This window comes from Symphalangus syndactylus, chromosome 8, assembly GCF_028878055.3.
Source record: "Symphalangus syndactylus isolate Jambi chromosome 8, NHGRI_mSymSyn1-v2.1_pri, whole genome shotgun sequence".
In the NCBI taxonomy this organism is placed as follows: Eukaryota; Metazoa; Chordata; class Mammalia; order Primates; family Hylobatidae; genus Symphalangus; species Symphalangus syndactylus.
This window is the reverse complement of record NC_072430.2, coordinates 49717237-49745234: the sequence shown is the minus strand read 5'-3', so window position 1 is coordinate 49745234 and position 27998 is coordinate 49717237. Positions and strand designations below refer to the sequence as shown.

The following is a 27998-nucleotide window of genomic DNA, read 5'->3' as shown; positions in this document are numbered from 1 at the left end:
TAAAATAGGAACTAGTTATTTTTCTTAATTAGCAAATAAGGAAGTATTATAATGCCCTCATAACTCATCGGCAATCATTTATTAGTACCCCAAAATGCAACAGTTGTCTCAAAAGCAAGCCTTTTTGTAAAACTCTAATACATGGAGGGGGAAAAATAGCTACCCACTTCCTACATGTCTGCAGAGAAAGCTCTGGCTGACACTACTGATCTGAGCATGAGAACATGACTTAACAGTAAATTAATAAAAACAGAATGACTTATTTTTAAATCATTTTACTCTGTTTATACCACAGTCGCATTTAAATTGGCAGAACTGCTCCCATGACAGACAAGACAAGAACCTGTCATGCAAGGAAAAGTGCAGGTTTTCACAAAGTTTGAGAAGTACCATGGTAACAAGAATGGCTGCAGCAATCTCAGACAACAGCGCCAAGGTTTGCAAGTGGGTAGGAATGAAAGCTGCTCCACAGTAATTGGCCTGAGACCACTAATGCTTCCTAAGAGTTATTTCCTAATATGCTTGGTAAGCAGATCACATGTAACACAGATGTAAATGGAGTAGGATAACACTTCTGCAAAGTAAATTCTGTAAGTTCCTGGGCAGGTTTTACAGATCTCTTTCATCTATGATAAATGGTTGCTAAATTATGATTCTGCAAAAGTAATCCCATAAATAGACATCCAGGTAAATTTTACAACCAGTGAAATTCTTAGGCCAAAAAATAAATAGCCACACAAATCAAACCTACGCACTGTGAATTAAAATGAAGCCAGTGTTAGGGTTTCTAAAAGAACCAGAACAGGAAAGATTATTCAAATAGAAGATCCTCGTCCTTCTCTTCAGCCAGAAGATTAGCAGGCTCCAACACCTCTCCAGCTGCTCTCCTTTGTTCCAAGTCCTTCTCAGATTTTTCCTTTAGAATCTTTTTCTTCTCTTGTATTTTCTTTAACCTATAAAATACAGGTGGGGGTGGATTTTTAAAACACTTTCAATATTAAGTAGATTTGATTTCTTTTAGTTTTGTAACAAGGATAATAAACACCTATACCTAGAAAAAACTTGGTACTTTTATTAATTTCATTTTCAGTAATTTATTATCCTTTTTTAAAAATACATAAGCTAAAAATACATGATTTTAAGCTAATAACTGACTTAACCTGAAATAGAAGCTTTTTTTTTTGAGATGGAATCTCTCTCTGTCGCGAGTGCAGTGGAGTGCAGTGGCGCAATCTTGGCTCACTGCAACCTCCACCTCTGGGTTCAAGCAATTCCTTGCCTCAGCCTCCCAAGTAGCTGGGATTACAGGCGCACGCCGCCACGCCTGGCTAATTTTTTTTATTTTTAGTAGAGACGGAGGGTTTCACCATCTTGGCCAGGCTGGTCTTGAACTCCTGACCTTGTGATCCACCCGCCTCGGCCTCCCAAAGTGCTGGAATTACAGGCATGAGCCACCGAGCCTGGCCTAGAAGCCTTTATTAGGTTAAATTTTGAAATCCATTCTCTAATGGAACAGATTTTGAGCATTCAGGCATTTTTTTTAAATTGTGGCTCAACACAACCCTGAGTATCATGGAAGGACAGAAACTAACCTTTGATAATTAAGATTATAGACCATAATTAGATGCTAACTCCAGGTATAAGACCCCCATGCCTTTCCTAAATACTCCTGCCTTCACCTACCTCCCATTTCTCTGAACTGAATATACAGATCCCTGTACACCACCAGTTTAGTATTTATCCCTGTTGACTCTAAATGTTCATAACCAATTCATGGACATGCATAATTTCTCTCCAAGTGCTGTGCTAATTCTCTAATGGCGTGATTTATATACTATTTGGTAATGCCTCCGGGTGCTTTATACCTTCTCCTGAACATGAAATACATATTTGTTGAATAACAGCTGAATTCTAGTTTCTTCTCTCAGTTTTTATGTAGGAGACACCCAATCTAAATCATCATTTCAAGAATAATCAAGGGCCAGGTGCGGTGGCTCATGCCTGTAATCCCAACACTTTGGGAGGCCAAGGTGGGTGGACTGCTTGAGGCCAGGAGTTTTGAGACCAGCCTGGCCAACATGGTGAAACACCATCTCTACTAAAAGTACAAAAAAATTATCCAGGCATGGTGGCACATGAGCCAAGATTGCACCATTGCACTCCAGCCTGGGTGACAGAGCAAGACTGTCTCACGAAAAAAAAAATAATTCAGTCTTGGCTGGTCCGAAGGTAGTGAGTTCTCTCTATTACACACAATCAGTTACAGATCAAACTCTTTGTTCTACTCTTTCCCCACTTTTCACTACTGCATTTGACTATCTTAAAACATATTTTTTTTAAAAAATCAAATCTAAATAGTTTCTCTGAAAGGCCTAAGTTTTTGGAAATGCCATGTTATAGGTACATGTAAAATTTGACAGATTTGTTTCCACAACTTTTGGTAATAATATTTCTTGCTTCTTATTTATCAGAATAAAACACAAACTGTGCTAATTCTAAAGAACATAAACCAACAAGTCATTCAGCAAATACAGCCTTTGGAACATGGAAAACAAAAAACGATCAATAACTGCCAATTTCAACAAACCTATAGAACTCCTCTCGCTCTCTCTCATCCAGCTCTGTGATGATATAAGCAAGAGTACGTTCAATCCGGGGAATGATGACTAGAATCAAAAAAAATAATATGTGTGAGAACTTCAAACCCCTTTTTTCAAACTGTCAGTGCTCATTTGTATAACAGTTATTTTTTCCTAATTGTAAAATTAATGTGCATTTAATGCAGAGAACTTAGAAAATAAAAACACAAAGAAAAAAAGTAAAATGGAGTATAATCCAACCACCCAAAAGAGTAACTACTGTAAACATGTAAACATGTATACCCTTCTAGTGTCTTTTCTATGCATAGATAACCTATTGGACCATAACAAATACAACACTGAATGTGCTGAATTCTATGAATATATAACATTGAAGCACAGATGTTATTTTAAATATAGTAGCAATCAACTGTTAAAAAATTGAGCAGAGAGAATGCTCGATTGAGTTTATGTCATTAGGCTCGACTTTACATAGTTTACCTGTTCAGCTTCTAGAATGTGAACTCTGAGGGTAAGAACTATGAACTATCCTTTTTTTTTTTTCTTTGCTTCCACTTTCATGTACAAGGCCTGGCACTAGCAAGCAGTCAAAAAAGTTTTTTAAAAAATGAGATAACTTTCTAACATTAATATAGTTATCATATTATAGTTAATATAATATAGTTAATATATTATAGTTAATATAATAGTTAATATATTTATCACTAACAATATAGTTAATATATAGTTAATATAATATATAGTTAATATATTTTCTCACTAACATTAATATAGAAACTCCCAAGCAAAGGAATTTCTTTACTTCAAATTTTGCTTTCTTACCTAAAATTGAGTGTTTCTTTAATAAAAACTAAGTTTATTGAGCAAAAAGCACCATCAATACTAAGCAGTCATATTTTTTAAATAGTGAAATAAAAGAGATGGAAAATAAGTGCATCAAATGGGAAAATTTTTTAGAAATCAAGGAGAATGGCTTATACTGATTTAAAGTTAAATATTTAATGTACTCAAAAAGTTACATCACTCAACCATTAGAAAGAACTAAAGAAAACACTAAGGATCTTGAGAAATATTCCTACCCTTAAATAACTGCATGAATAACTGGAAATGAACATTCCATAATTTTTAAGTCACCCCTTTCCTATGTGTGTAACTCCCCCAGATCATACAAGTACTTCTATCAGAACACTTCATAACACTTCTTTGTACTATGGACACACTTCTCTCTTTGCACTGTGGGCAGGGGCAGCATCTTATTCATCTTTCAGTCTTCAGTACAGTCCCTGAATTCTAGCAGTTTCATGACAAGTGGGGGGTATGCACAAGTGACAAAGCACCTCACAGTACGTAATACTCACCATGTTCAATGGCATTTACACGCCTGTTGGTTATCTTAATAGCTTCATCCAAAGTAACAAAAGACGTCTAAAATAAGAACAAATTAATAATGTAAACACAAAGTCTTCCTAATCATTCCCTGATCACTTGACTCCACTAAGACTGCACTTGTAGAAAACATTTGAGAACCAAGACAACTTTTCAGCATGCTTAAAAAACAAAATTCTTAGGCTGGGCGCATGGCTCATGCCTATAACCCCAACACTTCGGGAGGCTGAGGTGGGAGAATCACTTGAAGCTGGGAGCTCAAGACCAGCCTGGGCAACACAATGAGACCTTGCCTCTACAAGAAATAAATTTTAAAAATTAGCTGGGTGTAGTAGCATGCACCTGTAGTCCCAGCTGCTTGGCAATCTGCGGTGGGAGGATCGTGAGGCTGCAGTGAGCTATGACTGTGCCACAGTACTCCAGCTTGGGTGACAGAGTAAGACCCTGTCTCTTCACAACAAAACAAAAACAAAATTCTTGTGAGATTTCCATAGGGCTAACACTACTTCCATGCTATTGATAACCTACATGTCACATTTGGTAGGTTTCCAAATTAACCTGCCTGGGCAGATTGAGGGATCTTATGATTCATGGTTTACATCCTGTCCCGTAGTAAGGAAATCTTAAGTTTCTCAGACTGTTGACATACTGATTAATATGCAACCTATTGACGCTGAAAATGACACTGATTTGTTTCTGAATCATGAAGTTTTACTTCATGATTTACTTGCATGTAGAACATTTTAGCTTGTATTTGTAATCTGTAGCCAATGATTGTGACCTCTGTATTGTACTCGCCAATGAAAAGGACAACTTGGGTATGAGGAGTCCTCCCTTCTCCTAAACTTTCCCATAAAAGCCTTCCAACTTGTAGCAGACTCTAGAACACACCCAACTTTCTTGGTGTCTTCCCGGGTCAATCCTCACATTTGGCTTTCAATAAACCTTTATCAAATCATTTCTGCTTCAACAGGCTTTACTTGAGTTGACACTATTATAATTTGTTTACTACAGTCTCACCTAAATAACAACATAAAAATGACAAGAAAGAAGCATTAATAACCTAGATATATATGCTAACCGGCCATATAGAGGAAAAAATGGTCTTCCAGGCACAAACGATGTTTATTTACATTTACATTTAAATCTAGTATCAACTTGCTGTTCTCACTTAGCAAAGAGTGAAACTGGGCTGGGTGAGGTGGCTCACACTTACAATTCCAGCACTTTGGGAGGCTGAGATGGCAGGATTTCTTGAGGCCAGGAGTTTGAGACCAGCCTGGGCAACGTAGCAAGACCTCATCTCAACTAAAAAATTCAAAAAAATTATCCAGGCGAGGTGGCACAAACTTGTAGTCCCAGCTACTTGGGAGGCTGAGGCAGGAGACTGCTTGAGCCCAGGAGATCCAGGCTGCAGTTAGCCAAGATTGCAACACTGCACTCCAGCCTGGGCAACAGAGCAAGATTCTGTCTCAAAGAAAAAAAACAAAAACAAAAAAACAAGAGCGTACCATACACATACATTTTGTTAATAAGAAGCAGGGGCCGGGTGTGGTGGCTCATACCTATAATCCCAGCACTTTAGAAGGACGAGGCGGGCTAATTACTTGAGCCCAGGAGTTCAAGACCAGCCTGGACGACATGGTGAAACCCCATCTCTACAAAAAAACAAAAATTAGCTAGGTGTGATGGGGCATGCCTATAGTCCCAGCTACTCAAGAGGCTGAGGTGGGCATCACTTAAGCCCAGGAGGTTGAGGTTGCAGTGAGCTGGGATTATGCCACTGCACTCCAGCCTGGGTGACAGAGACCCCATCTCGAAAAATAAATAAATAACTTTTTAAATTAAAAAAAGTAGGGGCCAGGTGCAGTGGCTCATGCCTGTAATCCCAGCACTTTGGGAGGCCAAGGTGGGTGGATCACCTGAGGTCAGGAGTTCGAGACCAGCCTGACCAACATGGCGAAACCCCGTCTCTACTAAAAATACAAAAGTTAGCCAGGCATGGTGGCACATGCCTGTAATCCTAGCTACTTGGGAGGCTGAGGCAGGAGAATCACTTGAACCCAGGAGGCAGAGGTTGCAGTGAGCCAAGGTCACACCATTGCACTCCAGCCTGGGCAACAAGAGTAAAACTCCGTCTCAAAAAAATAAAAAATAAATACATAAATTTTAAAAAGTAGGGACAATGGTACAAAAGCCATCACTTCAGAAATCAAAATATTATGTTTGCTTTACGTAGGATCATGGGAACAGTTAAAAGTACAAAGCACAGTATATGCTGACTCAGGACCTGACTCTCCTCCACTTGACTGTTAGAAATCAAACTACAGGAGTTCTCCAGGTCTTTTGCTACTTACCTGCAGAGAAGCTAGTTCCACCAGTAGTTCCACTGCTTTGGCATAATTCCTCTTTAATTTAGCCAACTGTTCCCCACCTCTGGCTAAACCAGTCAGTTCATAACCTGAAAGAACCAGTCAGACAACATTTTTAATTAGAGAGTAAAATACCTTCCCTATAAAATTCCCCAAAAGGAGATAATTCAGAATAATAACAAATATGGAAAGATGAATTCACTAATCTTCATTGAATGTAAACATGAAGTGCCTATCTCACTCCCCAAACACTATAGGAGCATGCTACTAAATACAATTTTCCACAAGAATACTATTCTAAATATAACTACAAGAGAAGCTTTTAACCAACCTTCCCTTCACTAGCTTGATGCCCCTTATTCCCTTTGAAAATCATACTGCCTGATGCCCAGAGTACAATGACACTCTGTGACAGGTGACTCTCTAGAATGCTCTACTTCTTCGTATGAAATGTACTTAATATTCTATATGATTTAATTAAATATCACATGAAACAAGGAAATACAAGTGCCAAAAGAAAGAATATTGTTTGTTTATTTATTTATTGAGATGGGGTCTCACTCTGCCACCCAGGCTGGAGTGCAGTGGTGCGATCTCAGCTCACTGTAAGCTCCACTTCTCAGGCTCAAGCAATCCTCCCACCTCGGCCTCCCGAGTAGCTGGGACCACAGGCGCACACCACCAGGCCCAGCTAATTTTTGTAACTTTTTGGGTAGAGACGGGGTTTCACCATGTTGCCCAGGCTGGTCTCAAACGCCTGGGCTAAGGTGATCCACCTGCCTCAGCCTCCCAAAGTGCTGAGATTGCAGGTGTGAGCCACTGTGCCTGGCGAAGAATATTGTTTCTATGAAAAAAGTTAATACTTTACTTTGGAAAGAAAATATGCTGTCAAACTAGGAATGGAATGAATACGACAGTTATTTAAAAAGTGGAAGTGGGCTATACAAATCTAGAAAGAATCAGCATTCAGGTTGCATCACAGTGTCTAAGATCTTATTTGACTTTAAAGAGACCCAAACTGGGAATTATAAGCAGTGCATTGTGGGTGTAGGATATGCAGAAAAACAACACAGAGGTCTAATCGGTGAATTCATATTCAAAAGGCCTTATATTTTTTAAATAGCAAATGATTCTACATTGATATATTTCTGATAAAATATTGAAATATTTTAAGATATGTATAATGTTTTATGACTTCCTAGCATAAGACCTTTTTCTTTTTTGAGACAAAGTTTTGCTCTGTAGCCCAGGCTGGAGTGCAGTGGTGTGATCAGAACTTGCTGCAACTACCTCCCCAGCTCAAGCAATCCTCCCTCCTCAGCCCTGGAAGTAGCTGAAACTACAGGCATGTGCCACCACACCCAGCTGATTTTTTATATTTTTTGTAGAGACGGAGATTTGCCTGCCTCAGCCTCCCAAAGTGCCAGTATTACAGGCATGGGCCATTGTGCCCGGCCTTAAGACCTTTTGATTAACTGATCAACTATTGTCCTGACTATATCAAATAAGAGGATTTCTAACTCAGGAACCTCTCAACATCTAGTGCCATTTTCCAGAACTTAGTTCATTTAAAGAGGAAACAGGAAATCCCAGAGACACAAAGTAATACAAAAAGTTTCACACTTACTGTCAGTTCCTTCATGGTAGTGTTCAAATACTGGCAAAGTAACACCTGTTAAACAAAGAAGCATATACGGATTCACAAACCTTTAAGTTTTTTGGGTTTTTTTTTGTTTTTTTTTTTTGAGTGGAGTTTTGCTCTTGTCGCCAAGGCTGGAGTGCAATGGCGTGATCTCACCTCACCGCAACCTCTGCCTCCCAGGTTCAAGCAATTCTCCTGGTCAGCCTCCTGAATAGGTGGGAATACAGGTATGTGCCACCACACCCAGCTAATTTTGTATTTTTAGTAGAGACGGGGTTTCTCCACGTTGGTAAGGTTGGTCTCGAACTCCCGACCTCAGGTGATCCACCCGCCTCAACCTCCCAAAGTGCTGGGATTACACGTATGAGCCACCATGCTGGCCTGAGTTCTGTTTCTCAATCACTGTTTTCTGTGTTTCTTTTTCATCAAACTCAAAAATCAAGAGCTTAAGTCTGGAATTGTAATTGGTTTCAATTAATGAATTTAGGAACTTGTCTTCTTTTTTTGTGAGACAGAGTCTCACTCTGTCGCCCAGGCTGCAGTGCAGTGGTGTGGTCTTCAGCTCACTGCAACCACACCTCCTGGGGTCAAGTGATTCTCCCACCTCAGCTTCCTGAGTAGCTGGGACAACAGGCACACGCCATGCCCAGCTAAATTTTTTTTTTTTTTTAAGACGAGTTTCGCTCTTGTTGCCTGAACTGGAGTGCAATGGCACAATCTTGGCTCACCACAACCTCTGCCTCCTGGGTCCAAGTGAGTCTCCTGCCCCAGCCTCTCGAGTAGCTGGGATTACAGGCATGCGCTACCACATCTGGTTTATTTTGTATTTTTAGTAGAGACAGGATTTCTCCATATTAGGCTGGTCTCGAACTCCCGACCTCAGGTGATCTGCCCACCTCAGCTTCCCAAAGTGCTGGGATTACACGTGTGAGCCATCAAACCAGACCTAATTTTTGTATTCTTTGGTAAAGATGGGGTTTCACCATGTTGGCCAGGCTGGTCTCAAACTCCTGACCTCAGGTGATCCACCTGTCTCACCCTCCCAAAGTGCTGGGATTACAGGTGTGAGCCACCACATCCAGCAGAACCTGCCTTCTTAATTTTTTTATTTTTAGACGGAGTCTCGCTCTGTCACCCAGGCTGGAGTGCAGTGGTGCAATCTTGGCTCACTGCAACCTCCGCTTCCCAGGTTCAAGTGATTCTCCTGCCTCAGCCTCCCAAAGTAGCTGGAGCTACAGGTGCGTGCCACCAAACCCAGCTAACTTTTGTATTATTAGTAGAGATGGGGTTTTACCATGTTGGCCAGGCTGGTCTTGAACTCCTGACTTTGTGATCCGCCCACCTCGGCCTCCCAAAGTGCTGGAATTACAGGTGTGAGCCACTGTGCCCAGCTGGAACCTGCCTTCTTAAGTGTTCATTTCTATACAAAAGTCAAATTATCCTGAGTAATTAGAAATCTGGTTGTTAATGATTTTAACATGTAAAGCCAATCAACTTGTTCTAAGTAGAAGGAAGAAACTAGGACATTAAGATCTTGCTGTATAAACAGGTTAATTTTAAAATGTCACCTCTTTTCTCCCCAAAGGGTTTCTAAAAGGTTGAAACGTTACCTGCTACATTATCTTTCTTCGCTCGAATCTTCACTTGCGCTTTATTTACATTTTGGATAACTGTAGTGCTGCAGAAAAAGAGAAAGCCTTTATTTAGCAGACTCTTCCGAAATAAACCCACAGGGACCCACTGGATAGTTTTAACATTAAATGAGACCAAGAGTGAGATGTCACAATTAAGTATGTTTTGATAACTGTCCTTTTTTTCAAAAGGGAGAAAAGTCATTACTGCTAGAGGAGGGCCTCTGAAAGCAGAGAATGAACAATATTCAAAACATTAGTAAGAAAACAACAAAGAATGATTTTAAAGTTCGTGGATTGCTTATGTTTTCAGTCAGAGGTGTGCTACATGGATATAACTTTAAGGGTTCTTCTGCTAGTGTAAGATGGAGAAAACTCCTTCTTTCTAGGTTTGCTGTTGAATTGGTTAAGCTGGTGTTCAATTCCTTTACCCCTTTTACCCTGGAAACTATCTTCCATCTGGCTTTGTGTGATTTCTCAAATGTTACCAGAAAGTGCCTTCCTGGCAGGGTGCGATAGCTCACGCCTGTAATCCCGGCACTTTGGGAGGCCGAGGCAGGAGGATTGTTTGAGGCCAGGAGTTCAAAACCAGCCTGGGCAATGTGGCGAAACCCAAAAATACAAAAATTAGCCAGTCTCATAACCCAATCTCAAAACAAAAATAAATATTATAGAAAGTATCTTCCCCATAACCACCCTAAAACACTCACATACCACTTATACACTATTGATCTCCACCCTCTGCTAGAAAATTCAATGCAAGCTGTGATCTTACCAGCACTGGCAAAAATGAAAGCCTACCACTTCAAAGGGCCTTATTAAGGCTTAAGAGCAGTGAAAGCTCCTAGATAATAGGAATCATGTCATTAGGAAAAGACTAAAATCAGAAACCTTGAAAACAACTTCTGCCTCTGCCCCTAATTAGCCAAGTGACCTCAGGAAGGCATTTAATTAAAACTGAGAATAACAATGCTTGCCTTACTTGTCTTACAGTGTTATTTGGAGAATTACATAACATATGTAAATTAGCATAACACATTTGCAAGCCATTTTGTATGCTTTGTAAAGGATTTACTGATGTCACCAAAGCCATGAAGTTCATGCCTTTTAAATACTCCAATTCTCAAAAATTTATCCTAAGGTAATAATTCAGTAGAAACAAAAATACATATGTGTAAAAATGTTCACTGCACTTTCCCTAATATTCCAAAAACCTGAGAATTAACCCAAATACCCAGCATTAGGAGAAAAAAAAATACATCTTGAGAAAGATCATACAGCCATGTTGAAAATAAGGAAAAATGTTTATGATACAACGTTAAATGAAAATGGACTCTAAAATATTAAGTATCCTGTGCCTGCAACTATGTAAGAATGCATGTGGATGACAGTGGAGTTAAGGTGATGGGGTTAAAAGAATTCTTCCTTATTATTACTATATCATTTGTCCTTAATGCTTATTTCTAAATTAAAAAATGCTTTTTTCTTTCTTTCTCTCTCTCTCTCTCTCTCTCTTTCTTTCTTTCTTTCTTTTCTTTCTTTCCCCTCTCTGGCCCAGGCTACAATCTACTCGGCTTGCTACTGCCCGCGCCGCGGACTGCCTGGGACTGCCGGCGCCCGCCACCACTCCCTGCCTTTTCTCCTTCGGATGCAGGCACGCGTTCGCCATCTTGGCCACGCTGGTCGCCAGCTCCTGACGCCGAGTGCTCTGCCCGCCTCAGCCTCCCGAGGTACTGGGACTACAGACGGAGTCTCGCTCACCCAGTGCTCGGTGTTGCCCGGGCTGGAGGGCGGTGGCGTGGTCTGGCCTCGCGACAGCCTCTACCCCCCGGCCGCCTGCCTTGGCCTACCAGGGTGCTGGGATTGCAGCCCCTGCCCGGCCGCCGCCCCATCTGGAAGGTGGGGAGCGCCTCTGCCCGGCCGCCCCGTCTGGGAGGTGAGCACCTCTGCCCGGCCGCCCCGTCTGGGAAGTGAGGAGCGCCTCTGCCCGGCCACCCACCGTCTGGGAAGTGAGGAGCGCCTCTGCCCGGCCGCCCCGTCTGGGAAGTGAGGAGCGCCTCTGCCCGGCCACCCACCGTCTGGGAGGTGAGGAGCGCCTCTGCTCGGCCACCCACCGTCTGGGAGGTGAGGAGCGCCTCTGCCCGGCCGCCCCGTCTGGGAAGTGAGGAGCGCCTCTGCCCGGCCACCCACCGTCTGGGAAGTGAGGAGCGCCTCTGCCCGGCCACCCATCGTCTGGGAAGTGAGGAGCGCCTCTGCCCGGCCGCCCCGTCCGGGAAGAAGTGAGGAGCGCCTCTGCCCGGCCGCCCCGCCCGGGAAGAAGTGAGGAGCGCCTCTGCCCGGCCGCCCCGCCCGGGAAGAAGTGAGGAGCGCCTCTGCCCGGCCGCCCCATCTGGGAAGTGAGGAGCGCTTCTGCCCGGCCACCCACCGTCTGGGAAGTGAGGAGCGCCTCTGCCCGGCCACCCACCGTCTGGGAAGTGAGGAGCGCCTCTGCCCGGCCGCCCCGTCTGGGAAGTGAGGAGCGCGTCTGCCCGGCCGCCCCGTCTGGGAAGTGAGGAGTGCCTCTACCCGGCCGCCCCGACTGGGAAGTGAGCAGCGCCTCTGTCCGGCCGCCCCGTCTGGGAAGTGAGGAGCGCCTCTGCCCGGCCTCCCACCGTCTGGGAAGTGAGGAGCGCCTCTGCCCGGCCACCCACCGTCTGGGAAGTGAGGAGCGCCTCTGCCCGGCCACCCACCGTCTGGGAAGTGAGGAGCCCCTCTGCCCGGCCACCCACCGTCTGGGAAGTGAGGAGCGCCTCTGCCCGGCCACCCACCGTCTGGGAAGTGAGGAGCGCCTCTGCCCGGCCACCCACCGTCTGGGAAGTGAGGAGCGCCTCTGCCCGGCCACCCACCGTCTGGGAAGTGAGGAGCGCCTCTGCCCGGCCACCCACCGTCTGGGAAGTGAGGAGCGCCTCTGCCCGGCCGCCCCGTCTGGGAAGTGAGGAGCGCCTCTGCCCGGCCACCCACCGTCTGGGAGGTGAGGAGCGCCTCTGCCCGGCCACCCATCGTCTGGGAAGTGAGGAGCGCCTCTGCCCGGCCGCTCCGTCCGGGAAGAAGTGAGGAGCGCCTCTGCCCGGCCGCCCCGCCCGGGAAGAAGTGAGGAGCGCCTCTGCCCGGCCGCCCCGCCCGGGAAGAAGTGAGGAGCGCCTCTGCCCGGCCGCCCCCGTCCGGGAAGAAGTGAGGAGCGCCTCTGCCCGGCCGCCCCGTCTGGGAAGTGAGGAGCGCCTCTGCCCGGCCGCCCCGTCCGGGAAGTGAGGAGCGCCTCTGCCCGGGCGCCCCGTCCGGGAAGAAGTGAGGAGCGCCTCTGCCCGGGCGCCCCGTCCGGGAAGAAGTGAGGAGCGCCTCTGCCTGGCCGCCCCGTCCGGGAAGAAGTGAGGACAGCCTCTGCCCGGCCGCCCCATCCGGGAAGAAGTGAGGAGCACCTCTGCCCGGCCGCCCCATCCGGGAAGAAGTGAGGAGCGCCTCTGCCCGGCCACCCATCGTCTGGGAAGTGAGGAGCGCCTCTGCCCGGCCACCCACCGTCTGGGAAGTGAGGAGCGCCTCTGCCCGGCCGCCCCGTCTGGGAAGTGAGGAGCGCCTCTGCCCGGCCGCCCCGTCTGGGAAGTGAGGAGTGCCTCTACCCGGCCGCCCCGTCTGGGAAGTGAGCAGCGCCTCTGCCCGGCCGCCCCGTCCGGGAAGAAGTGAGGAGCGCCTCTGCCCGGGCGCCCCGTCCGGGAAGAAGTGAGGAGCGCCTCTGCCCGGCCGCCCCGTCCGGGAAGAAGTGAGGAGCGCCTCTGCCCGGCCGCCCCGACCGGGAAGAAGTGAGGAGCGCCTCTGCCCGACCGCCCCGACCGGGAAGAAGTGAGGAGCGCCTCTGCCCGGCCGCCCTGTCTGGGAAGTGAGGAGCGCCTCTGCCCGGCCGCCCCGTCCGGGAAGAAATGAGGAGCGCCTCTGCCCGGGCGCCCCGTCCGGGAAGAAGTGAGGAGCGCCTCTGCCCGGCCGCCCCGTCCGGGAAGAAGTGAGGAGCGCCTCTGCCCGGCCGCCCCGTCCGGGAAGAAGTGAGGAGCCCCTCTGCCCGGCCGCCCCGTGTCTGGGTAGAAGTGAGGAGCTCCTCTGCCTGGCCGCTCCGTCTGGGAGGTCTACCACGGAGGCCAGAAGCAACGTGGGGGCTGGACGTGGAGGCTGGACGTGGAGGCTCACGCCTGTGGTCCTGGCACTCTGGGGGGCGAGGCGGGTTGATCACTTCGGACTAGGAGTTCGAGACCAGTCTGGCCAACTTGGCGAAACATGAAGAATACAACAGACAAACCAACCAACCAACTCAATGACAACAAAACAGGTCTACCCTGGAGTCATACTCTAATTTTTTCTATTTTCCTCCCTTTCTGATCCTTTATCCCACTTTCTTTTTCTTCCTCTTCCTTCTCCCTCTTCTTTGTCAAATAGAGGATTGAGTTATTATCACTGATCCATATAAAGTCCCTCTCTCATTTATTTTAACTCCCACCCCCATTTCTATTCCCCAACTTCCCATGTGCAACCTTCCTAATATGTTTGATACGCATCTTTTTGTTTGTATGTATTTTTAGAAAATGTTTATTGTTTTTGTATGCAAAAAAAATAAAAAAATAAAAAAAAATGCTTTTTAAATGAAATTATGAGCCTGATATCACTTTGTTTTGTTTCAAAACACCCCGTTTAGTCCCCTTACCTGAAGTCACCTGCTGTGAACTTGGCTTCAGCTAGTGAAAAGGCAGCTTCTCTCATCACTTCACCCATCAACATTTTAGTCTGGAAAAGCATAAACCAACAACAGATTCAACCAAGCCTTTTACAAGGAAAAATTCCATCATAATTATGTTCCTTTAATAACCATCAGTCTTTTATGCTGGCTGTGCATGTAAATATTGGTTTGATAATGATAAACAGAAATTTCCAATTTTTAACAGTTTTGGTTATGATCACTAACAATATTACAAACTATGAGTTTTATAATTAAAACAGAATAAATGCATTGAGAAACAGAAAACTGAATCTTTACTGAAGGACCTATATTATTCCTGAATGGGTACATGCTGATTTACTCAAACTAATCTCTTAAATTCACTGCAGTTGCAGTCAAAACCCTAATGGTGTATTAATTTTAAAGTACATCTGGAATATTTAATGTTTGAGAATATTCAATAATGTTTCAGAAAGAGAAGAAAAACTGGGTCAGCTGGGTAGGGAGTTGCCTTCCCAAGTATTAAAAAGGTACAGCTACAATAAGGAAATATTAATATATCTGGTTTGGGACAGTTAAGTCAATGAAATAGACTAGAGGATTGAGAAACAAGCCCAGGTCTATATGGAAATTTAGTAAAGAGACCACTCAACTGTCTATACAGTACAAAATGATAAAGCTACCTACCTCACATCACACTGCCCCCAAAATTCAGACATAATTAAGATAAAGGTTTAAAGAAAAAAAAAAACTGTAAAGTAACCAAAGAAAATGTGGCATAATATTTTCCTAATCATTTTAGGTCTTTTCTAAGCCTTATATGTAACTCAGAAGCTATATAAAAAAAAAGACCAACAGATCTGACCAAAGGAAAAACATTTTTAACTTTTTTAAATTTTTCTTTTTATTTTTTGAGACAAGGTCTTACTTTGTTGCCTGGGCTAGAGTATAGTGGTGTAATCATAGCTCACTGCAGCTTCAAACTCATAGGCTCAGGCAATCCTCCTGCCTCAGGCTCCCAAGTAGCTGGGACTACAGGTGCATGCCACCACACTCTGCTAATTTTCTTCTTCTTTTTTTTTGTAGAGACAAGGTCTCACTGTGTTACCCAGGCTGGTCTCAAATTCCTGGGCTCAAATCATCCTCCCACCTCAGCCTCCCAAAGTGCTGGGATTACAGGCATGAGTCAGTCACCACACCTAGTACTAACTTTTTTATTTTTTTAAGTTAAAAGATAAGAAAAGGCATGGAGAAAATATTTTTAACATTTTACACATTAGGCAGAATACACATAGAACCTCTACCAAAAAAAAAAAAAAATAAGACATTTACCAATAAAATCAAATTGCAAATAAGCATGAAAAGCTCCTCAACTTCACAAATAATCAAAAGTAGTACAGGGCCAGGCATGGTGGCTAACGCCTGTAATCCCAGTGCTTTGGAAGGCTGAGGTGGAATGATCACTTGAGCCCAGGTGTTTGAGACCACCCTGGGTAATAAAGCAAGACCCCATCTCCACAAAAAATAAAAAAATAAAAATAAAAACAGCACTCATAGAAAATGCTTTTGCTAAGTACATACAGGTTTAAAAATAAAACACAAAAAACTGTAAACTTAGCACTGTGGGAGGCCAAGATGGAAAGACTGTTTGAGCCCGGGAGTCAAAAAGACTAGCCTGGGCAACATAGTGAGACCTCGTCTCTACTAAAAATTAAAAAAATGAGCTGAGATGGTAGCATGCACCTGTAGTCCTGGCTACTCGAGAGGCTGAGGTGGGAGGATCACTGGAGCCCAGTCTGAGGCTGTAGAGTAAGACCTTGCCTCAAAAAAAAAAGAAAGAAAAAGACTAGAAATAAAATGTCATACCATGCAGTAGTACATGCTACAATAAAATTAAAATAAGGAATTGTGAGAGAAGCAAACATGGTGTTCACTTTAGATTGGGTGATCAGGAACAGCCTCTCTTAAGAGACTAGAACAGCCAAAGAAGCCAGTTATAAGTTCTGGGGAAAGAGTATTTCAGGCAGGAAAAAGAGCTAATGAAAAGTACCTGGAGGACCTTAGGAAGAATGCTCTAAATAAGGTAAGAGAGGCAGGCGGGGGGCCAATCAGATCAAGTGGAGCTTTGCAGGCAAGATTAAAGAGTTTGGATTTTATTAAATGAACTGTTTGATATTTGACACTTGTTAAACTTATAATGGTATTTTTACTTTTGAAAGAAAAAAATTAATTAAAATAACGACAACAAAAAAATGCCAAGGGCCAAGCTGGATTTTCCTAAAATAAATACTATTCTAAGAAAAGTTCATTCTACCTCTATTATCTTCTTTAGGATCTGTCGAAATCGAAGAGTTAAGGCATCAGATTTTTTCTTCAGGAGGTTTCGACCTGTCTGTGCTCCCTTTAAACGAGCCTTCATGATGGTCTGTGCCCTATATAAACATAAACAAAGTTAAAGACATCCATTCTCATTGTTTAAAAGACAAAAAAACCCTCCCCACCAGTGTTAAAGTTATCCTTTATCCTTTGATGTGATGAAAGTGAGACTATATAGAGAATTTGTAGCTGACAGGTTTAACTGATGCTATGGTTTGAATATGTCTCCAGTCTTCATGTGTTGGAAACAATCTCCAATGCAACAATGTTGGGAGGTGGGACCATCAAGAGATGACTGGGTCATCTGGGATCTGCCCTCCGTGAATGGATTAACGTCATTATGGTAAGACTGGGTTCCTTATTGCAGGAGTGGGTTGGTTTTAAATGTGAGTTCATCTGGGCACACCTGTAATCCCCGCTACAGGTGTAAGTGGGAGGATCCCTTGAGCCTGGGAGTTCAAGTCCAGCATGGGTAAGATAGTAGCGAGACTCTCTTTTTTTTTTTTTGAGATGGAGTCTCACTGTGAGGCCCAGGCTGGAGTGCAACGGCGCAATCTCAACTCATTGCAACCTCCACCTCCCAGGTTCAAGCAATTCTCCCACCCCAGCCTCCCAAGTAGCTAGAACTACTGGCGTGTGCCACCAAGCCCAGCTATTTTTTTTTGTATTTTTAGTAGAGACAGGGTTTCACCATATTGACCAGGCTGATCTCGGACTCCTGACTTTAAGTGATCTGCCCGCCTCAACCTCCCAAAGTACTGGGATTACAGGGATGAGCCACCACGCCCGGCCCAACTCCTTATTTTTTGAGATGGGGTCTTGCTCTGTAACCCAGGCTGGATTGCAGTGGTATGATCGTAGCTTGCTGCAGCCTCTAACTCCTGGTCTCATGCAATCCTCCAGCCTCAGATTCCCAAAGTGCTGGGATTATGGGCATGAACCACTGCACCTGACCCTGTCCCTTTAGGAAAAAAAAAGGCATGTTTGACCCTTTCTTGCTCTCTCTCTCACCCTCGCCTTCTGCCATGGGATGACACAGCAAGAAGGCCCTCACCCTTCTCAGCCTCCAGAACCATGAACCAAATAAATTTTTTTCTTTATAAATTACCCAGTCTCAAGTATTGTTATGGCAGCAGAAAATGGACTAAGACAACTGGTTTTTCAATAATGCAGATTTCCACCATCAGTGTTCCATAAATGAAAAGTTTATTAATTTACAACAGAAACAATTTTATAATCAATATAATCATGATAAATGTTATCAGGAGCATTATTTTATGATGCCAACATAAATACTTATTTGATTTGTAAGTTAAAATAATATCTTTGTTTTAGTTTCCACTGGAGGTATATTAAGGATTTAAAAATCTATCCACTAATATATGTCAAAATTTTAAATGCAATTATTTTCAAGACCAACAATTCCACTTTGAGGAATTTATCCTACAAATTTATTCCCACATGTGTACAAAAACACGTGCAAGGTTGAAAAGATGGGTACTCCAGCCTTATGGTAATAGCAAAAGAGAGAAACAAGCTAAATGCTAAATACATCAGAGTTCACCTATGATGGAATGATACACAGTCATTAAAAAAGACGAAGGTGTATAGGCACGTGCTGTCTATATAACAGTCTTACTCATGCAAAGTAAGGAAAAAATGTGCTTATATAGATGCAGAGAATAGTTCTAGAAAGGATTCACAAAAACTGGCAAGAGTTACCTTTGATAAATGGGACTGGATGAAAAATATGGATTTACTTTTTACTACTATATTCTTTTGTACCTTTTGCATTTTATTTTTTGAGGTGGAGTTTCACTCTTGTTGCCCAGGCTAGAGTGCAATGGCGCGATCTCGGCTCACTGCAACCTCTGCCTCCGGGGTTCAAGCGATTCTCCTGCCTCAGCATCCCGAGTAGCTGGGATTACAAGCATGTGTCACCATGCCTGGCTAATTTTTTATTTTTAGTAGAGACGGGGGTTTCTCCATGTTGGTCAGGCTGGTCTCGAACTCCTGACCTCAGGTGATCCGCCCACCTCGGCCTCACAAAGTGCTAGGATTACAGGTGTGAGCCACTGCACCTAGCCTGCATTTTTTATACCACAATAATTTACCACATTTTCTATTAAAAGTGTGGTATTAACATGTTTTGATATCATCAATCAAGATCCTAACACCAATCATTTTATTAATTTGTAAAAGACTAGGTAACAAATGATATACATAAGATTCCTGAGAAGTGACAAGTAAATTTACACTGAAGTCTCCTCACTTCCTTGTTTCAATTTTTTTCCCTATCAGAAGCCCCAATACCAAAGTCGAGCAGAAACTGACATTTCTGTTCTTGCTGCCATATGCCAGATAAAATTTAATAATGAAAAAAAGTGGAGCCCAGTTTGAGGCTGTAGAGTAAGACCCTGTCTCAAAAAAAAAAAAAAAAAAAAAGACTAGAAATAAAATGTCATACCATGCATAGTACATGCTACAATAAAATTAAAATAAGGAATTGTGAGAGAAGCAAACATGGTGTTCACTTTAGATTGGGTGATCAGGAACAGCCTCTCTTAAGAGACTAGAACAGCCAAAGGAGCCAGTTATAAGTTCTGGGGAAAGAGTATTTCAGGCAGGAAAAAGAGCTAATGAAAAGTACCTGGAGGACCTTAGGAAGAATGCTCTAAATAAGGTAAGTGGTACAGTGGCTTATGCCTGTAATCAGCACTTTGGGAGACTGAGGTGGGTAGACTGCTTGAGTTCAAGACCAGCCTGGGCAACATGGTGAAACCCTGTCTCTACAAAAAAAAAAAAAAAAAAAAAAATACCAAAATTACCTGGGCATGGTAGGGCACACCTGTAGTCCCATATACAAAGAAGGCTGAGGTGAGAGGACTGATTGAGCCCAGGAGGTTGAGGCTGCAGTGTGCTGTGATCATGCCACTGCACTGCAGCCTGGACAACAGAGAAAGACTCGGTCTCAAAAAAACAAGTGTTTGGGTAATAAAATTCAACAATAAGATTGTATAACCTAGACACAGTATAACCTAGACACAGTGATTTAAGGGGATATAATTTCATATGACTGGTGTTTTAAAATCACATGTACTAATAAACCTTTTTTAGCCAGGTGCAGTGGCTCACACCTGTAATACCAACACTTTGGGAGGCTGAGGCAGGTGGATAACTTGAGGTCAGGAGTTCGAGACCACCCTGGCCAACATGGTGAAACCCCATCTCTACCAAAAAATACAAAAATTAGCTGGGTATAGTGCTGCATCCCTGTGGTCCCGGCTACTCGGGAGTCTGAGGCACAAAAATCACTCGAACCCGGCAGGCAGAGGTTGCAGTGAGCCAAGATTGGGTCACTGCACTCCAGCCTGGGCAACAGAGTGAAATCCTGTCTCAAAAAAACAAAACAAACAAAAAAAAAACAAAAACAAACACCATTTGGCCAAATTCTTAAATTATACTTGAATTTTTTTACCATAGGGCTAAGATCACTAAGACAATTCCATAGCTGAAAGAGACTTTAGACATTAACTTAAAGATTAGAAAAATGAGGCTTAGAAAAGTAAAACAACTTTCTCAGAGTTACTCAGTGAAGAAAAGGCGGGGCAGGAACTTGAACCAGACTTTTGATTCCACTGACTTTCCCAGTGCTCAAACTAAGGCTCCAACCTAGGTTCACTGTATCCCAACCATGTGCCTCTCCTTAAAGACAATTATCACTGGCTGACTCTGCACTGACTGGTCTCACAAGAGGTCTTATCAAGTGAAGGTCGTTTAGTTTCCAGCCTGAGAAGGAGCTATCCAGCTCAATGTGTGCATTTAACATAATGTATTGTTGACAGTAAATACTAGAACTTGGGTTCAAAGAGCTGGATCAAATTTAAGTCAAATTGTAGTACTGCATATTCCAGCCAGTTTATAGTAAAAGGTAAACTGGTTGGTAAAATTGAATTTACCATGTTAATTTTATTTTCCTCCTAGGGAATGGCATCTCTGTGAAATGGGCAATTTTAATTCCTGAAACTCTAAGCGCAGCTTGCACACTTACAGCTAATATGTAGCAGCACCTGGATTTAATGGACTTCTGTTGACTCCAAATTTTTCGTGCATCTTTTCCACTCTAAAGTATTTTTTTTTTTTGTAGAGACAAGGTTTCACCATGTTGCCCAGGCTGGTCTTGAACTCAAGCAATCTATCCACCTCAGCCTCCCAAAGTGCTAATTACAGGCATAAGCCACTGTACCACTTACCTTATTTAGAGCATTCTTCCTAAGGTCCTCCAGGTACTTTTCATTAGCTCTTTTTCCTGCCTGAAATACTCTTTCCCCAGAACTTGTAACTGGCTTTCTCTGGTACAAAAGTGGGTGAAAGTAACATCACAGAATAATACTGTTGAATGGAACTGTCTGCGAAACAAGCTGCCAGTATATTTTCTAGCCTATGGCTTTTAAAACTTGCTCCTTTACATGTTTCAGAGCTGCTCAGTCCTACTCAAAAAGTTTGACCTTTAGCTAGGATGATGACTTTTCTTCCAGCTGAATCAAAGACATCTGACTACATGACAAAAAGCCTGCTGCCAGCCATGGGGAAAATATTTAGAGAAGAGATTTCCTGCACCTGATTTTCCTCTCAATCAGCAAGCTGAGAGCTTTCAAATAGTAGTTTTCACCTTCATGAGCCTATCATTTTTCTTACCTAAGCCCAAAGATGTCTATTTTTGCCTCTTAGTCTCAAAGTAAAAGTTCCAAAGTAAAAACAAAAAAGTTATTCTGACTGCTGTCAAAGATAAGCCCAGCCAGACATTTGTTAAAGTAGTGAAAACAGATTTTATTTAGTAAACCACTGATAGTAGGGGAAAGGGCTGAGCTCAATTCTCATTTGTGCAGAAGTGACCGGCCATTTTAAAAAGAGAGTAAGGGAGTGGCAGGGAGACAGCCACAAGAAGAGTCACAGAAGAGAAACCTTAAAGTGTTGGTCAGTGTAAACGCAATACTACCTGGCAATTAGTTACTATTCTACCCTCCCACACAGACTGGGAGGCAAAGGCCCTATCCCTCCCGATGATTACGTTTCAAAGAAATGGCTCTCAAAGATACTTGAAGGGACAGTGCAGAGTTGGAAGAGATACATATTCACAATTGTAAGCCTGTTTCGTAAATGCTCTAAAAAAGGAACGAGAGGGGTCTATCAATTAGGTGTTGACTAGAACAAACAGTACATTCTCCTCCTAGCTTTGAGCTTTTTCAGGCAGGCATTTTAATGGGGGCGGGGGGCTGGGGTCACCCTAGGGGCAGGCCTTACACTGCTAGAAGATAAACTAGTGTCGATGTCTTTCAGTACAGAAGTTTTGACCAAGTCATCAGTCCTAGGAGTTCTGCAGTTGTCACTACCCCGGGATAGTCCTCATCTTTATTTCCCCACAACTAGCTTGCTGCCTACTTAGTGCAAACAGCTATTAGAAAGTCAATAGGTGAAGGTAAAAAATTTAAAAACTTCATTTCATTAAGCTATTTAGTCACCGGGCAGAAACAAATCTGGGCTTCAGGTTTGAATATAACTTTTATTTTAAGCATCCTCAGATTCAAAGGACAGAATGAGGAAAAACAACAAAACACCCCCACAGAGACAGGACCACAATAAAAGGGTCTAAATGTCAGAGTCAAAACTGATTTTCTGCTTCCTCACTGAAAAGAAAAAGGGAAAGCCAGGCGCGGTGGCTCCCATCTATAATCCCAGCCGCCAGGCAGGCTGAGGCGGGAGGATCACTTGAGCGCAGGAGTTTGAGGCTGCTGTGAGCTATGATCACACCACTGCACCCCAGCCTGGGAGACCCTGTCTCCCATTAAAACAAGCAAACAACAAACTAAATAAAAAATAAACAGGATGAGGAGGAGAAAGGGAGCAAGTTGTTAGGCATATTTGAGAAAACGTCAAAATTTTCCTTACAAACTAGCCAAACACCTACAGTGATATGCCATTTTCCTGACAAAGAATTCAGGCCCCAAAAGAAAGGCAGCCCACAACTGAGCGTATTCCCAAGCATGAGTTCTTTCAAGAAATATTTTTTTGTGGACCTTCTACGGATTGTTAAGACACTCTTTCATCCTGGAGAGAGCCCACAGTCTAGTGGGAGAGAAAGACACATAAATATCTACTTTACAGAGTGGTGACTGGTATTAACACAGGTCTGAACAAGATGCAGCGGTGAGAGAGCAAAAGCAGTGCCTCAGAAACACAGGGATATCCTCTCACAGCAGGTGGCATTTGGCGGGATCTTGTTAAATGAGTAAGGGGATCCAAGATCGAATCCGAGGGCTATGCTAGGGCGATTCGATTCCATCCCCACTTTGGCTTAGGGACCTCTTCTATATCCTCAGTAAACTTCCCTTCTCAGAGCATTTATTAAAACCTCCTTGGCCTTTCCAGACGAATGTCTGGCTACGTAAACTGTGAGCTCTGTGAGGGCAGAGGTGGCGACGGTTCGGTTACATAAATCCAGTGCCCGGCTTAATAAGGGTATGTGGAATGGATGAATCCATTAATGAATAAAGACACCGGACCTCCACAAAAACCTGCCGGCCGAGCGCCTTTTCCTACCAGCTGGGATCGCTCAGCCTGATTCACTCAGGAGGAATGCGCGAAGAGGCCGTCAGGAAGCCTCGCCCTAGACTCAAGAAAAGAGCCTGGGAAAAGCTCAGGATCCGCCCAGGAAAACAAGGAACCTCACTGTGGCCCAGGGTCTGAAGGGACCGCGCTCCGGGTTCCTAAACCTGTGAAAGCGGCTTATCCCATTCCTTTACTTACATTCGCGAGGGGAAGATTTCAATTCGGTCTTTGCCCGACATTCTGACGATAACTTTTCGGCTCGGGTCCCCGGCCGGGCAACCGAGGCTACAACAGCTCCAGAACTGGCCTCCACAGTGTCTTCCTCTACGGGAGTCAGCTGCTTGTGTCACTTGACCCCTCTCGTTGCTAAGAGGCAGCAGAGACACCCATTTTCACTTCCGCCTCCGGTTGTCACAGGCGAGGAAAGGAGAGGACAGAACAGAGGCGTTGCCCGGATGTCGAGGCGCGCGCACCGCGGAACCACCCCTCAATTCCGAGTTCGCCTCCCAACCCCTCCCCATCCAGCTTCCCTGCGGCTGCGCAATACGCGGCACGCGCCAGGCCAAAGACTAGGAGCGAAGCGTGCACGCCTTGTCTTTCTCCACCTTTCGTCTTTGGTCACAGCGCCATCTCATGGTTAGCTGAAACTTTGAAAGAGGATTCATTCTTAGAGGCAAGGAATCAGAGTCCTATGTCTTCTCGCGCCTTGAAGGTTACTTAGCTAAAGCTAAGATAGCAAGAAACAGTACTTTTCAGGTCCTTCCATGATCTACATTCGTCCTTGTTCTCGGAGGACCCAGACTCTATGGTTAATGATGAAGAGGGCCTCTATTCGTTCAGCGCTTGCGCAATGCGAGGAGGTTCCGCATGCGCGGTAGAGTGAGCGAAGCGCACGCTGAGGAGTATCGGCGGCCGGTGAGAGAGAAGCAAGTCTGGTCTCTGTGATTCAAGAAGGCGGCCCTGGGCTCCAGTGCGGGAATCACACACATACCTCAGGTGACTAATCCCAAGCTCGGTTTCTCCAGGAACTCACTTTGGTTTGTGTCCAGTGACATGGGTGTTCGAGAGCGGGTAGGCCCCGGGCTAACACCTCCCTTTCCCGTCCCTGCGCGGGAAGTGGCTGGACACCACCGCCACCACCCGCGCTGTCGTGGGCCTCCTCGCCGGCTCCGTGTAGGTCATCCTGTGTTCCAGAGGCATCGTTATGCGAGCAGAGGAATCTCGTGAAGGAAAGTGGGCCGAGTGGATTGTACAGCCTCTACAATATGCCGAAAGTGAGAATGCCATGACGATGGGGCGGCCTCGGGAGAACGCTGTGACACCGTAACTCTTAACCCCAGCTCAGGACGCTGAGCACTTTGCTTTTTCCAGGCCTGAGAATTCCATCTTTTCTTCCGCCCCAACAGTTCTACCAAAAATTTCCCCTGCTTCTCAGTGGAAACCAAACTTGACTCTTACCTGAGAAACCTGTGGGACGGGCACCGTGTTGGAAAGAGCGGGGTCCGAGTAGTTTTTCATCTGATGATTGAATGAGTCACCCCTTGAATCAAAACTAAATGAGACTTGAGTTTATTACTGTTACTATCAGTTTGTCGTATTTTGGCGACAATGAGAATAGAACTGTGTTAAGCATATGTTAGGTTAACTATGTTAGTTAAACATAACTAAAACCTAAGATAAGGAAATATTTTCGGGTTAAATACACAGTCATCCTGAGGTCTCTTTATCCTCAAAACTTAGGCTTTTTAAATTTTTATTAAGCAAAAAACATGGTTTCTTCGAGAAAAAGTGTAGCAGAGAATTCTTTATTTCCCCTCAATTGAGTTGTTATTCAAAGAACAATCTCTGTGTCAATAGTTTGGGGGTGACTTGTACAGAACTTTACTACCTATTCTTAGTTCATCTGGTGCCAAAAGATGTAGTTGTCTCATGCACAGTAATGTTTGTAGAGATTTGGTGATAACTTTCTTTTTCAACTATAATGATGAAATAAAAGCTTTACTTATGTAGCACTCCTATACCAAGAACTAGCATTCAGAGAGCATTCCTAATATGTATTAGATCCAAATTAGAATTATCACGAGAGTTGTCCCCATCACATAATATATTTTGGAAAGGAATGTGAACTTCTGTATCCATTATAGCAGTTTGACCATACACTGTTTTGAGAAAGAAGTCCTACCTGCCATTTGTCCTGCAAAATAACTGACTATGCAGGGTATTTGAAATTAGCCTGGAATTTGATTGATATATTTTGAAAAGTGGCTGATACTTTTTATATCAGAACACGTAAGAGTATTATAGCGTGTTGTGATATTGAGGTTCTGTGGGTTAAAGACATTCTGGATTTGATGTTGGATTACTTGAGTTTAGCTCCTGCGCTAGTACTTATTAAGCATTTGTTCTTAAGTATTATAATTTAGTATTTCTCTTCCTCCTTTTCCTATTCATTGCTTCACTGTGCCCTTTCATAGTACTTTATATTGTAATTATTTGCTTGCTAGTTTGTTTCCCACTCTATACTTAATTACTTAGGTAAGAGTCTTTTTTTCTTTTTTTTTTTTTTTTTGAGACGGAGTCTCTGTTGCCCAGGCTGGAGTGTAGTGGCACGATCTCAGTTCACTGTAGCCTCTTCCCCTGGGTTCAAGGGATTCTCCTGCCTCAGCCACTATAGTAGTGGGATTACAGGTGCCTGCCACCACACTCAGCTAATTTTTGTATTTTTAGTAGAAATGGGGTTTCACCATGTTGACCAGGCTGGCCTCGAACTCCTGGCCTCAAGTGATCCACCCTCCTCGGCCTCCCTAAGTGCTGGGATTACAGGTGTGAGCCACCGCGCCTGGCCTGGTAAGAGTCTTTCTTGTTGTATCATTAGTGCTTAGTACATAGTAGCTACTGAAAAAAAAAATTAACAAATTATTATATTACAAAATGGAAATACTTTCTTTTTATTTTAATATTTTATGTTTGACTAGCACATTATGGTTTTCAAAATGTTTTTACGTATACATGTGATACCCTCAGTAAACCTGTGATGTACATGGCACAGATGAGAAACTACAGTTCAAAGGAGGTTATCTTTCCCAAGCAGCCACTTCTAGGAAGTAGCAGAGCAAGGACTGGAAGACAAGGCTAGAGTTGTTCCCTGAGTTTACTATGTTAATTGCCTGATTTGACACTTCTTGAGGACCAAATAAAATAAGTCAGAATGCTGTGAAAAAGATAAAGAGGTGAAGTCACCTAGTGTGACTTCGATATTGCCGAATGATTTTTTTAAGTTAAAAAAAATTTATTAGCATTTCATTAGGCAATATGTTCAAAATTTGTCAACCAATGTGCAGTTTTTGTGGTATGGATTCTTTTTGTACTTAACTACTGTCTGTCTTTACTATGAATAACATACCATCAACAGTATTCCTTTACTTACCCTTTATGTTGCAAAGAGACTTGTGCCTCCTGAAGAAATAGTATTCATAGTCATATCCCTCCAGGATTCTCTTACATGATTGCCCATGTTTTTTAACCATCAAATTAAGCCTTGCTTCCCCTAAAAGCATCACCTTTACTATTTGGAGAAACTTGGTAAGTAAATGTGGTTTTCACCTGTTAAATGTCTTAAAACTGTTCCACACATTTCTGTAACATAGTTTATTTTGATGCCCAATTTGAAACTTTTTAGCTCTCAAATTTGAGAGCTTTACATACACATATTCAACAACAGTTTCCCCACCCCCATCCCCCGAAAAGCCCTGTTTAAAAACGAAACAACCAGTCAGCTGTTTCTTGGTGGGTAATTCTGGCCATTGAATGTCTACTTCTCTTTATTTGCTAAATCCCTATTTTGTAGGGATTTTGTATTCCCTACAAAGAAATACATCTCTGCTACTGTCATTAATATGCTGCTTTTTGTTGTTAAACAGATGAGTACTAATAGTTTGCACTTATTGGTGTTATGTACTCTAGCACTGAATATATATATTAATGTTGCTTTTTAAGTAAAATATTTCTAATTATAATATATTTATGAATAGTTTTGAGAGAATATAGTCTTACTGATAAGAGGACAGACTGTGGATCCAGACTTCATGGATTCAAATCCTGACTCATCACCTATTAGCAGTATGTGAAAGAACAAGTAACTTAACCTGTGCTTCACTTTTTTAATCTATAAAATGAAGAGAACTAGGGAGAAAGTTGTACTACAAGGAGATAGGCAGTGGCCAGATCATACAGGATTCTGTAGGTAGTGAAAAGATACGTAAGTCAGTAGGAAGCCACTGAGAAGATACAGGCAAGTGCCAATTAATAAGTTATTAAATGAATTTTCACAAGATTTTCTTAGGCCTTTAAGTTCTGTTACTACCTATGTTTTGAGCAGTGACAACAGTTAAGGTTAACAGAAAAACATGAAAATCATCAGCCATTAGTTTGAGAGCTTCCTTTTTTAAATATGCTTCTACCCAGGTTATGATTTCAGGCTTGTGGATCATAAAAGGAGTAGTGCTGAAAGTAGGTTGGGTGGATCAAAGGGAATAATTGTAAATATCTTTAATGCTTGGAGGTTAAGAGAAACTTGAACTTTGTAGTAATGGAGATTAAAGCTATTCTCAAGATTAGGTATACCTATTCAATAAAAGAAAGGAATAT

General features: G+C 43.3%; 2 protein-coding genes across 3 annotated transcripts in view; one reads left to right on the top strand and one right to left on the bottom strand.

Annotated features, from left to right (window-relative positions):
• Positions 1-259: 259 nt before the first annotated feature.
• On the bottom strand, positions 260-24168 carry ATP6V1D (ATPase H+ transporting V1 subunit D). The gene is made up of 9 exons (XM_055291382.2): positions 23550-24168; positions 16681-16798; positions 14355-14434; positions 9611-9678; positions 7986-8030; positions 6344-6447; positions 3959-4025; positions 2588-2666; positions 260-953 (listed from the first exon to the last, which is right to left on the bottom strand). Exons 1-9 carry the CDS (start codon positions 23588-23590, stop codon positions 812-814), a joined length of 744 nt encoding a protein of 247 aa, XP_055147357.1. The 5' UTR covers positions 23591-24168; the 3' UTR covers positions 260-811.
• The window catches only part of EIF2S1 (eukaryotic translation initiation factor 2 subunit alpha), a 24985-nt gene continuing 21131 nt past the window's right edge, over positions 24145-27998 (top strand). Inside the window, exon 1 of one of the 2 annotated variants that reach the window (XM_055291377.2) lies at positions 24145-24347. The gene's annotated coding sequence lies outside the window, so the exon portion shown is untranslated. Of the gene's footprint in view, positions 24626-27998 lie in introns of both variants that reach the window. The other variant, XM_055291378.2, reaches the window with a different exon arrangement.